General features: G+C 34.3%; 1 protein-coding gene across 1 annotated transcript; it reads left to right on the top strand.

Annotated features, from left to right (window-relative positions):
* The first annotated feature begins 2,012 nt into the window (after nt 1-2,012).
* On the top strand, nt 2,013-8,346 carry TAF1B (TATA box-binding protein-associated factor RNA polymerase I subunit B). Its single transcript, XM_017618775.1, has 6 exons — nt 2,013-2,034; nt 4,992-5,261; nt 5,390-5,585; nt 5,714-6,335; nt 6,395-7,555; nt 7,613-8,346. Exons 2-6 carry the CDS (start codon nt 5,048-5,050, stop codon nt 8,201-8,203), a joined length of 2,784 nt encoding a protein of 927 aa, XP_017474264.1. The 5' UTR covers nt 2,013-2,034; nt 4,992-5,047; the 3' UTR covers nt 8,204-8,346.
* Nucleotides 8,347-13,268: the final 4,922 nt, after the last annotated feature.

Below are 13,268 nucleotides of genomic sequence, written 5' to 3'. Positions count from 1 at the left end.
TTTTTCGTTTTTTCCTTCCCGCGTGATCTTGTGTCTTTCGTTCATGGGGAATTTCCGTCGACTGAGTTGAATAGAACACATCGTTCTCACGACAATATGGTCTACTTAATAGAAAATTACAAACCTGTGTTTATTTGATAATNATCAATCATTTAAAAGATAAGTCTGACAGTTACAACACAAGAAATAAAGCCAGCGTTATGACACAAACAAACGGAATGTCTAACTATGGGAATTTCCGTCGACTGAGTTGAATTGAACACATCGTTCTCACGACAATATGGTCTACTTAATAGAAAATTACAAACCTGTGTTTATTTGATAATACGCTTTGATTTCCTGAATGTCAAAACAAAGGATAACATAATTTGGCATTATAATAAAAATAATAAAATGCAAGCAAATTTAGACAATGGATGCGATAATCGATTATTATGTCGACAGCAATATCGATAAATATATTGATAACAATATTGATGACAAGACCGATAAATTTAACGATGATTCCGAAATAGTCTCGAAGATTTCCAAATTGCCCCGAAAATAATCAAACTAGTGTTGAAAATTCTGAATTAGGGTCCGAGAATCCCCAAAAACCTCACAAATCCCGAAATAGTCCCCAAAGTGAGGTGGGATGAGTTGAGGTGGGGTGGGTTTAAGTGAGGTATGCTGAGAATGGGTGTGATGAGTTCAGTTGTGGGTAGTCAAGTTGTGGTGGGATCAGATGTAGTTAGTTTAAGTTAGGTTTGGTGAGTTTGGGTGTGGTGGGTTCATGAGGTGAATTTAGCCTCTGTCTCAGTATCTGTATCATTTTCTTTATAATTACCTTTAAATTAATCTTTCTTCATATAGGTTTATCTTCCCTTTTTATCGGTATCCTCATCCTCATCTTTTTCTTCATAATTATCTTTGTTTTTACCTTCAATGTTTTTTATTTTTTTTCAGCTACATATTCCCCTTCACATTTCTCCTTATACAAGTTAGGTGTTTAAATTTAACTTGATCTTCATTTTTGCATTATTAGCTCTGATCCAGTACTCCATGAACTTTGAGGTTAATCTGCTCTTAAATGGCCAATATCGGCTAGTTAAAAATGAGATATACAACCCTGTGTTTGTACCAAACAACCAAGATTGATTGGTAGGTTGTTTAATCAATCCCACAAAATCCCACCAAGAAACAATCAGCTGTTCAGCATAAAATGTAAACAAACAAGCAAATGCAACAAAATTTTCAAGGAACAAGCAGCAGTGCTGCCAATTGTTTAGCATATTTAAACGAACCCAACGAAAGTTAAATGGCATTATGTACAATGTTTTAAAAAATTAAGCAAATAATCAGACGGGATAAATTTCTTGTCGTTTGTTAATAAGAGTTCTTGCGAAAATTTTCTAAGCTTTCAATTATTTCGGCATTAAGCCTATTCCTGTATTTATTTTTAATGAGATTAATATCTGAAATTTTTTTCGACAGCAGCACTACAGTCGGTAAAATAGCCAACGTCAGTATATACTCTGCCAAATTGCTTAACATACACCATTATAAAACATTTTTCTGGTCCCTGCTTTGGGAAATAAAAAGTAATTTCGTAAGGAATGCTAAAGAGTAAAATAGACAACTACTGTTACACCTTGCTATAAAAAACCTTGGTGGTTGCCACAAAAGTTATTGAGCAAAAATTTAAAAAGTGACCAAATAATTTTGTAACATATTTTTAGGGTGTATGGGTAAAGTAAAAAAAATCTGAGAATTTTTTCGGTCCAGCGAAGTAGGGGTAGATTTTAAATTTAAAGTTTTTTATCGGACCAAATTATTTTGTAATATATTTTTAATGTGAATGGGAAAAAATCGGAGCATTTTTGTGGTCCAGCGGACTAGGGAGTAGATTTTAATTTTAAAATTTCTTATCGGAGTAAATCTACTCCGATCGGCGGAGAGTCCGGACGCTGCTACTCACTATGCAAAATTTGCACAAGCCGTTCTGCAACAAAAATTGGCGTTGCTATTGTAACCGGGCACATTTAGAAGAATAAGGTTGGTGTTATGCAGAAATTTTGTTTGGCAAACTGCGTGCAATTGTTGTTGTAGCAAACTCGGAGAGAGCGAGTTTGGCGACTCTCACAGCAAACTAATTTTGTTTGGTCAAACTGCAGCACATTCGGTGTTGTCATATACAAAAATTTTAAATTGTGCGCGTTATAGGCCTTTCGCACGAGGCGATTTTTCAGGCAACAAAAGTTGAATGCGGAGTTGAATGAGAAGTTGAAAGTGAAAAAGTTGCCATCCCTATTCAGACGAGGCGATTTTCGATTCAACTCGAATTGTTGTTTACATTATTTAAAATGAGTTTAAATCGCCAAATTTTATCAATTGGCGTAAATTTGGTAAGCCAAGCGTTGGTATAAGTGCTTTTAGCGAAGCTGAAAGATAAAATAAGAGTAAAAAAGTAAAAAAGAAAAAAAATATGTATACACAACAGTGTTGGCATTTTTTGGTACAATTGTACTTGTTTGATACAATTTCATTTACAATATACTTTTCTACTACGCAGTACTTTTTAATACAATTTTGTAATGAATACTAAAAATATATAGCTCTGAAAATTCACAGCAAGAAATTTTTTGTACTCTCTTTTGTTCGCCAGTTCGTATTTACCTTTGTAAGTTTTGAAAAATGGCTTGAACGAACCAGTATAATACAGCCTAGGCAAATTTTTAAAGAAACTTTTCGATACTAAGTTTTATTAAAACAAAATGTCGAAGTCAACTTCATATAGAAAGGAAGTCTTCGTTAGTTATAAGAAGAGATTTTCTTAAATATAATACCTTTACGGCACTCACATATTGACAAGATTTACTATTTATTTTATTATTCTTTAATTTTAACTATCTGTTTATAAAATATAATGTATTCTTTAAGAAAAACTGTATAAACCCAAGATTAAATCTATGCGAAACATCCAAAAACCAACATACTTTCGTAAAAATTTCAAGCTCTATCAATATTCTTCAGTTTTTAGCCCATTCAATTTTAGTATAATAAAGTGCAAGTTTAAAGTAGCTGGACTTACCGTTGAACTTGGCATTTTTTTTTGTCGACGATGTCAGTCATTTTCTTCCATACGAAGTGTGTTCGACGATTTTTTTATATGGAGAAAATTAGCAACACCTTCATCAAAGAAATCTTAAAAAACTTACTTATATTAAAATTTAATTGCTAAAAAACCGCACACTCAAAATAAATCTAGGAAATCGAATTAAAAAGCTCGAAATTTTTACGAAAGTGTGTTGGTTTTTTTTTAATGTTGCACAAAGTTTAAACCTTGGATTTGTATGGCTTTTCTTAAAATATAAACCGTATTTTTACAAAAAATAATTAAAATTTAATAATATTAAGATCAATGGTCAAATCTTGTCGTAAAGTTTTGATAAGCACTTGAAATGCTATTAAAATGTCAAATTTTAGTACTGAATCCAAAGGAAAATGTCTCTTTTATCCATTAATAATAACTTTTTGTTTAGATGTATACCTGAAAATGTGTGCATACATATTTGCGTTAAATGCAGTACATGTGCACGTGGAATCAATTTGTAAAAGTGTAAAATACGTAAACGTATGTACATTAACAATAAAACTTTCTCATGAATACCATAAAATCATTGGTCTTTAAGGGAATGTACTAAGAAAATATATGAGCGAATTAAAAAGTATATACAATTTATAGCCGAAAAGTACATTTTTTTGTATAGATTTCGTACTGAAGGAACAATTTCATTTCCCAACACTGATACAGAATGTATACAAACACAGGGTTGCAAGGAAAAATTGTTGAACGAGCTCAAAGTTGGCTGGCGACCAACTTTGTTGAAAGCGATTAGTTGAAAGGCCGTTCGAACGAGGCGATTTTTGCTTTCAACTAAAAGTTGCCTGAAAAATCGCCTCGTGCGAAAGCCCTATTATGTACATCTGAAATTCTCATTTCGTGTTGGCAATAGCCATGAAAACCATAATGAACGTGCAACCCTGTGCCAAACTCGACATAACCACCTCCGAGCAAACTAAGCAGTAGAGCTGTCAAACTATCGATAGTCAAGTCCATCGATGTTTTACGATAGTCTTAAGGGTGACTATCGATACTATCGATAGTATCGACCCATTTCATATGTTTTTCTAAATTCATTTATTTTTCGTTATATTGCTTTTATAAATTTGTTTATTTTAGCGGCTCACGGTTGCATTTTAGTATCGAGAAATATTGCTAGAAATCATTCGCCGTGTAAAAGGCCTAAAAGCGATTCCTTAAATTCTCCTTGCAATTCGCCTTTCGGAAATAAAAAAAGTTTCTTTCGAAATATAGACACTTACATGCAAGGTGCCACTGCTCATGCAACTGCTTTCTGAAATTTCTCAATTTGACAGTCTTTTGAAATATATTGAATTGCAACGTCTGAAACGCTCTTAAGACGGCAATGCAATTTCTGGTATTTCCACGGTTAAAATAAAAAATGGCGCTTTTAGAAATAGTGCCATGAACCAACTAAATAGATCACCCAGCACGGCAACCATGTATTTGTAATTGCATTTGAGAAAAAAAATAATAGTTGATAACGTCATTTTTTAGTTGGTTGTTTCATTCACGCACATGGTTTCATTCCGTTTCATTCACATGGCGGCGAAAAAATTACGTCACTGCAAAAAAAATACTTTTTTCTCGCACTCCGTCCTGGATGATCTTTATTCGTACGTTAATGAAATAATGCTGCCAAGTTTTGTTCTCTTTGAACAAATACGTGCAAATGTGAAAAGCGCTAGGGAAGAGAATACGCTATTAATGAAACGATAGTGGCGATAGTACCAGTACTATCGATAGTTATGTCATGTGACCAGACTATCGATACTATCGATAGTATCGTCGATAGTTTGACAGCTCTACTAAGCAGCCGCCATTTAATTTGGCAAACAAAAGTTTGTCTGCATAACACCGACCTAAGAGATTATGTAAATAAACCATTTTTTAATCAAAAATTTCAATAAAAATCGAATTACAATGGAAGATGGTGATGAACTTATTACAAGTTCGAATTTAAGTTGCAAAGTATGTGGAGAGCGCCAATTCACCTTACGTGAAGGTTACTATTATTGCCAGGAATGTGGCACAAAGCAGGAGCAAGTGCGCGCCGTACAAGTGGAACGGGATGCGGATTTTTTGGAGGCCAAGCTCTTTAAAAAGCAAAAAATTAAAATTGCAAAAGCAGAGAAACGTAAGCTATTTATCAAATCCATTTACAAAACACTATTGCCGCTTTTAATTAAAATTGTTTAATACACAATTGTAAAACCTTAATACATACATACATCCATATGTATTCATATATGAATTTACCCTCAGCAAATCTCACATCATGGGAATGTTATAACTATATACTTCGTGGTCTTGTTAATGATCTTTTATCATTTGGTGCTAAAGAGGATTTAAAATTAATGTCACTTCAGCTGTGGGCGGCTTATTTGCGACGCATGGAAGTAGCATTTTTCAACAAAAAACGCGTTGAATTACCCAGATTGGGTTTGCGATTTCTACAAAGGTGAGTGCATGTGTTTTGAACTTATAGATGCTCTTTTCCTTACAATAAAAATTTTTAAGAATTGATTTTGTTATATACATATTGCCATATTAACACACTCATAAAACATGCATACACCTTTCCCATAGAGATGCATCTGCCGTGTACAACCATGCACTTCAGCGACGAGCTGGAAAGCGTAAACGGCGTCAAACTGACGACTCGCGCGCATCTGTTGTAAGCAGTGAAACAGTAAGCACTCGCCAATTTCGTAAAAACCGGCGAAAATTGGATGAATCCTCATACAGCTTACATTCATCTATGAACTCGACGGATGTCTCACAAACTACCTTTTCTTCGGCGAATACCTCTAGCACAGGTACCACTGGCCGCGCCATTAAATTGCAGTTTTCAGCACGTGCCCGGAAGCATCTGAAAAAAGTTATGCCTGTAAAACATATAGAAAAGCATGCCTTGGACGCTGAAGGTAGCTTAAAGTGCCACCGCCTGAAACCGCTGGCAAGATCGATAAGTCGCACTGAGCACGCTTTGCTGACGATGAATGTTCGACAAATTTATACTATATTAGGCATAGCGCTTAACTTGATCGGCGATGATATACAGTTGAGCGATTTGGTTCGGTTGATAGATGAGGATCATGTAAGCAGCAAGGATGTCATACAGTACTTTCCAGAAAACATTGCACCGTATTGCAAAGAGATGTTGCATGAAATACAATTTTACATATACCCTACGAAATATAGCGATAAGGTGAAATTTTTACGCAAGCAAAACCTATTGTAAATTCTCAAACAGTTCAATTTTTGCAGGTACTGCGAGAACACATTGGATTGCTCTCAAAGTTCCTAAATATACGCGAATTTGTTCAGCCGAAAATGATAAAACTTGCCGAACGCTATGTAACTGAGCTAAATCTACCTCCAGACGTGACAGCATATGTAGAGCACCTCATAAATTTGCTGCCCCCACAAATGCGCACACGTACTAGCCACGAGTATCCCGCCTATGAGGCACGCACTATGGCATACATAATATTCGTGCTGAAGTTATCATTCGGACTTGATGGCCACACCGAGAAACTGATATCGCGCGCCGCCACTACAATAAATCAATGCTTGCAAAAACTATCAGAAGAGGGGCGCTGCATAAATAGCCAACTGACACCGCCATCGTTACTTTTTGTTTGGGAGGACTGGGTTAATTTTGTGGAAATGCGCAAAGTTATAGTGTCACATTACAACTCAAACTTTTGTCGTCAATTCAAGCAGTGTCAAAGCACGTCCCAACTATTGGAAGAAGTAGAGGAGGTCCGGCGCACTCAGTTAGAAGAGGCAGCGCATAAGGCGGATGATGCTACGAAGGAAAACACATCGAAAATAGCAAACATGAATCGAGTTTTCCAGCAATTTGTAGATGAATATACACAGTCAGCAGAGCCTGTTGAGTCTATAAACTTTCCACCCAGTTTAACACCGGCGCATTCCTACTTTAAACGTATACTACTACACTGCTCCAATGCTGGAACCAGCGCGACCTTTAAAATACCAGAATTTATGCGTATCGATCATATGCAACGCACATTGGCTCCATACACGCACAGCAAGGAACTAAAGGATTACTTCAAGCAGCACAATTGGGTATTAAACGTAAGGCGTATACCATGCACAGGTGAACGCAACAAGGTGGGCGTATTTCGACCAGCAAACGAGAAAAGAGAGAGGGTTGAAAATGAAATGTACACCAAAAAAATCGACTTTGACATAAGCGAGGAAGAATGGCGCACTTCTAAAGAAGTTGAGGAACTTATTGAAGAGCTGGAATTTAAGACAGAGTACGATAGGTACGAGAAGAATTATGTGAAAAAGTTACAGGCAGACGCCTTAAAGCGGCAACAAGCTATCTATGCAGGACCTTCATGTGAGCCGGATGACAAAGAGCCTGATGGCGAAAGAGACACAAATAAAAGCCAAGTATGTATATAAAAACTCACCTATTGTACATTTTCCAATAGCAGTTATTCGATTTAGGTATCTCGCATTGTTGAAACTGATGAAGAGGATTCATTGTCACCAGCTCCTGAAAGGACTCTTACAATTAATGAAGAAATCAATGTACGCTCGATGCATTCAATAAATGCTTTCAGTGAGTGCGATATGGAACCGATTAAAAGCTGTGATTCACCGATCGTCCTGAATCCACGTAGGGGACTAAATAATGTGCGGCTATTTGCTGACCTCAGCGACGATGAAGCAAACGATGAAATTTTAGGGGATGACGATAGTAACGATATAAGTAATATTGAGGAACGTAGTTGTACTTTATTGACATCAAATATGGATTGTTGGACGTTGTTGGGTTATTCGCACAATCTAACTGTTTGCCAGAAAAAACTATTAGAAAGTAAATTCCCTCGTTCATTCTTTTGGCTACTGGAAACCTGCGCACAGTCTATTAATGTCGACTGGTGTGTAATCTACGAGGAGCTTTTAACCATAGAGCTAATGTTTGCGTACGGTGTTGAAGATTTAAATGATTTTAAAGACTATATTCGCTTTAAGTACAATAATCCGATTAAAGATTTTAATATGTTAATAAATACGTACAGAGAACTATGGTGAATGAAACTAGAGTATGTAATAGTTCGTATATTCGGCTATCTGAATATCAGTTCAGATATTCGTATATCCGGTTAGTATCCGTTCATTTTGTTATCCGCTTCATTTAGTTATAAGGATATTCCAAACAGTATTTGAACGGATTCGTTAAACAGTTACATTAAAAATGGGAATTTGAAGAATTCATTTATTCATTTTTGGCATTCAGTATGCAATAATACTTTTTGTAAAGAAAAAATTTGCTAATTTCTATTAAAAAAAAAAAAACAACCAAATCAGAGAAAAAACTACCAAACAACCAAATTCCAAAAAATAAAAGAAAAACATTCCAAGTTTGGTTTGAACTACCAACAGTGGCATTGTATTGTGAATTATTAAATTCGAAAATCCAAATATCTTACCCTATTCGGATATCCGAATGTCAATCCACTACACGGATATCCTGATATTTAAATTTTTTATTCAGATATTTAACTCCAAGCCGTAGTTCTTAACAATGAGATAACGAATTTATTTGTCAATATTATTTATATATTTGTTTCAATATTGTTATTGAGCTTTGTACCACGATTATGTTTTTTAGGTAAAATGGAAAAAGAAAGTCGAAGCGGTAGAAGTTATAGCTGCTCTTTCGGAGATCACCACATCTCATCAGAATTCTTTATCTAGACTTCAGCAATAATAATATTGCACCAATTATTAATATGCCACAATAATATTGACAAATAAATGGTTTAGGAGGAGCGTGCCTGAAACTATACAATAAAGCAAATTAATTTATAGAATTAACAGTAGCAGCCACGCTGTCAAGTTTAAATAGCACTTATTAGTAGTAGGTTCAATAAGGAAATGGACTAGCAACGAATGCTTACAGGGGTGCATTAGAGTGGTCCTTAAATGTAGGGAGCAAATTTTTACATCAGATTTCCTACGCCTAAACCCCTACGTCGATGCTACTATAGTCGAAGATATCACATATAAATTTTTGGTTCCGATTGGAGACGGTGAAGATATGTCGCACGGGGGGCAAAGTTCGGACTCCTCTATGGAGACTCAAAAAATTACAACTAATTTGGATGCTGTCATTTCCGAAGATATCACATATTTTGGTCCCGATTGAAATCGGTTAAGGGGTGTCGCACAGGGGTCAAAGTTCGGACTACCTTATGACGACGTCTTAACCGACTTTAATCGGGACTAAAATTTATGTCATATCCTCGACTTTATTAGTATCGATTTTGGGTATCAAATGAAAATTTCGAGTCCTTAGAAACATCTGGCCTTTGACCCCTGTGCGACACGCCCTAATCGATTCCAATCGGGGCCAAAATTTATATGTGATATTTTCGATTTTGGGTATTAGATGAAAAAAAATAATAATTTAAATTTTTTGAGTCTCCATAGAGGAATCTGAACTCTACCTCCTATGCGACACGCCGAAATAGCAGCCATAACTTCGCTTGGACTTTGTTGCTTGTTCCATTTTTCCTTAAAAAAACGCAAGCTGCGTTTGTTTACCACTTTTTAATGCAACAAAAATACGCGTGCATAAAAACCACGCATAAAACAAAAGTGAAAATTAAAACAAGACATTAATTGAAAAGGAGTAATTTATAAATAGCATAACGGAGAGCAACGCAACAGTTGTGCTTTAATGTAAAAGAGAGCATGTGAGTACTGAAAAAACGACAAATGAGCAATACCGATTTCATTGCCGGTAAAAACCAACGTAGGGTTGGGTTGGTGCGATTTTCTTTGTTGTTTCTGTTGCTTTCTTTTTAGTAGCAATGGGATTTTACGGGCAGTTTGCATGCAGAACTTGCCATAAATCACACTATGCTACCACAGTGGGAAGCCTTAAATGTTTCTTCAACAACTACCGATTTCTATAATTATATAATTTTTTTAAAGAACGCCTGTACCTCAGAGGTGGTCACATAATAATTTGGTTTAGATCCGACCATTGGATATACATATGAGAATTGAAGACGGTTTTGTTTTTTTGCTTAATATTACTTGTTTTAGTGTTTTTTACTTATGAGGCTGTACGATGTTTGAAAGTATGTAATGTTAATGCGGATGTCGTTTTTTTTAAGGAATCATTTAGGTAATTTGGTTTTTCGTTATGCCCTAACAAATCATATTGAACAAGTTTTATTGAGCTTGAAGCTGTGTTTTTATAAAAAAATGTCTGCGGAAAAAACAATAGTTTACAAATGATAGAAGTTATTTCGGAGATCACCACAACTTTTCATCAGACTTCTTCATCGAGTTCACTGGATTGGAACCAGCGACTCCGGCTTACAAAGCCAGTGGTCTAACAACTGCGCTAAGTTCGCTTTATAAACTGTTGTTGATTTTTCCACTTTTTTCCATATAAACCCAACTACAATCGAGGGCAAATACTTTTCTTTTCAGCATAGTGAGCTGACGTACAGTGGTCTAAAAAATTATAGCCGCATCACATATTGAAAAGTTTTCACAATTTATGATTATTTATATTTTTTTTACTTAATTTAGTTATTTTTCTATAAAGTTTTGTGCAATATTTAAAACCAAAATGAACAAAACTTCCTTAAATCAAGTGCTATTAAGTTACCGTTGGGTTTCTTTATTCTTACTTTTTTGATCGAAGATGTTACGGTTTTAAATATTCCATTCAGTGTTCAGTGTTTTGTTTCGCAACTGAAAAACTTCAGTTTTAATATAGTTTTTTATAGAATTAATAAAAAATATGTACTTTTAAAATAATGTTTGAATACAAAATGTAAACACTTATTTGTTTTTGTTATTTATGGCCTTATAAAATTTATATTCAACAATTTTTATTGAGCTTGAGACCATTTTTAATGAAAAACTATTGTGGGAACCAACAATAATTTATGAAAATGGTAGAAGTGATAGCTATTTCGGAAATCACCACATTTCCTCATCAGACTTCTTTCAGTGGGATTCGATCCAACGACGCCAGCTTACTCAACCAGTTTCCGAAATAGCTATCACTTCTACCTCTAACAAAAATATCAAACGATTTCTTAGTTTTATGTAACTATAATTTGAATGAATGACACTGAAAATAACTCCATTTTACCCTTGTGCGCGCAAAGATGAATTTTAGCCAAAACACTTAATTTTCACGAACGATGTATTTGTGTTGTAAAATATGAATTAAACGCTTTCGTTTTCAATAAAAATGGGGTTTATATAATCTTCATAGAAATATTAAACAAAAATTTTTAAAGTTGTGACTCATAATTTCTCTCTATCTACTGAAAACACTTAGTGGCCCCATATGCGTTGAAAACGACACATGAGGTTCGACAATGCAAGTTTTTTAGATCATATGAAGCTTAAATATAAAACACAAATAGTTATTTTGTATTTTGTATTTGTATGTACATATCGTCACCTGCAATGAAAAAAGACGTAAAAACATCGCAACTGAAATGGAAAAAGTCGCGGCTCATTTTTTATTATTTTTTTTTTGGATGATGTGGGGAGTGGTAATTTGATGAAACCCATCATATAAATGAAAAAAGTGAAATTTGAATTTTTTTTTAGTTATGCCTTTTTGCATTTCAGCGATGATGTTGTTTCGTCTTTTTGCATTTCATGTGACGATATGTTAAATACTTGTATTTGAAAAGAAGCATTGATAAAAAACTATTACGGTGATCGAGATAATTTTTATTTTAACAAGCTGTAACATAGTGTAATATGAGTGCGAGTAAATGGACATGCTGTATGTACTCATTTAAAATGAATAACAGCCAGTGGCGGAGTGGAGCTAAATACTCCCCATACATACATACCACACAAAATGCCAGAGCGTTAAATAAATAGGCAAAGCAGAGTATTGTTGTTGTTATATTGGTATTAGCACATTCAGGCATTTTGTGTGTTTTTACGATTTCAAAAAAATCAGTTTCGTTGGCAATGCGACTCACGAAACAACAACGCCGCAAACGCAGAGAAAGCAAGTAAACATACTTATGTATATTAAATATACATATTTCTACATGCAGATGTATGTAAATGTGTTACATATAAACTTAAAAGCATAAACATACAAATATACAAAGTAGCTATGTAATCATGAGGCCGAAAAAAGTGCATTGAAATATAATAAACGGCGCAGTCAAGAAGCTAATAATTGACGTGAAGGAAGTGAATTGGCGAAAAAATTGTGCGCATAGAATGAATTTGTGGTTTTAAAAACAAACCAAAAAAAAAATCTAATCGTTATATTTAGATTTTTATTCGCGAGAAGGACAATTGTGAGGCTGTGTATTTAGAAAATTATAACGAAATGCACCAAACTAAAATTATAAATCATGTTTCTATTGAAAAATAAAAAATAACACATAAATCATTAACTTGCGAAATTTGTATAAACTAATTAAAAAATAAAAATAAATTACTGGAAGTGGAGAAATAATGTAAAAGAACATAAATTAGTGCATCATTCGCAGTTAAAATTAAAAAATAATAATAAAGTGTAGTGACCTCGCAATTTAAAAATCGTCATTGAATGATCAAATCTGAATTAATGGCGTTTACACAATTGTGGTGTATTTATGTTTTTATGCAAAAAAACAAAGCATAGAAAAAGGCCATTTGACGTTTGGAGTCCGCGTTAAACTGTATGTAATTGCCTTAACCCATGTAGTTATGTATTTGTGTGGCATCAAGATGCACGTTACACATAAAAAAATCGCATACAAAAGTGTGTGAACGCCAGATATTATTGAAAACAAACAAGAAAAACTTGGCTACATTAAAAAAACAACACACGATTTAAATCCCATGGAATTTCTTTTTTTTTGTATATTACATACATAGGGATAATGTATAATAAAACAATCTCAATTTAGTAAAAAAAAAACACGCAAAAATTAGTGCATGGTGCCATTGTACAGATAACCAAAAGTTCGGCTGAGTCGATAACGGCCAGTAAGCAACAAAATCACTACTAAATACATACATAATTAATACGAACGAAAAAAATAATTACATATATGCAAAGAAAAAGTTGCGCTAAGAAAAAAATAAATTATCAAAAAGAAAC

This window comes from Rhagoletis zephyria, unplaced genomic scaffold, assembly GCF_001687245.7.
Source record: "Rhagoletis zephyria isolate East Lansing unplaced genomic scaffold, Rhagoletis_zephyria_1.1 Rzeph_scaffold_01703, whole genome shotgun sequence".
Taxonomy (NCBI): domain Eukaryota; kingdom Metazoa; phylum Arthropoda; class Insecta; order Diptera; family Tephritidae; genus Rhagoletis; species Rhagoletis zephyria.
This window is presented reverse-complemented; position numbering and strand designations above follow the sequence as displayed.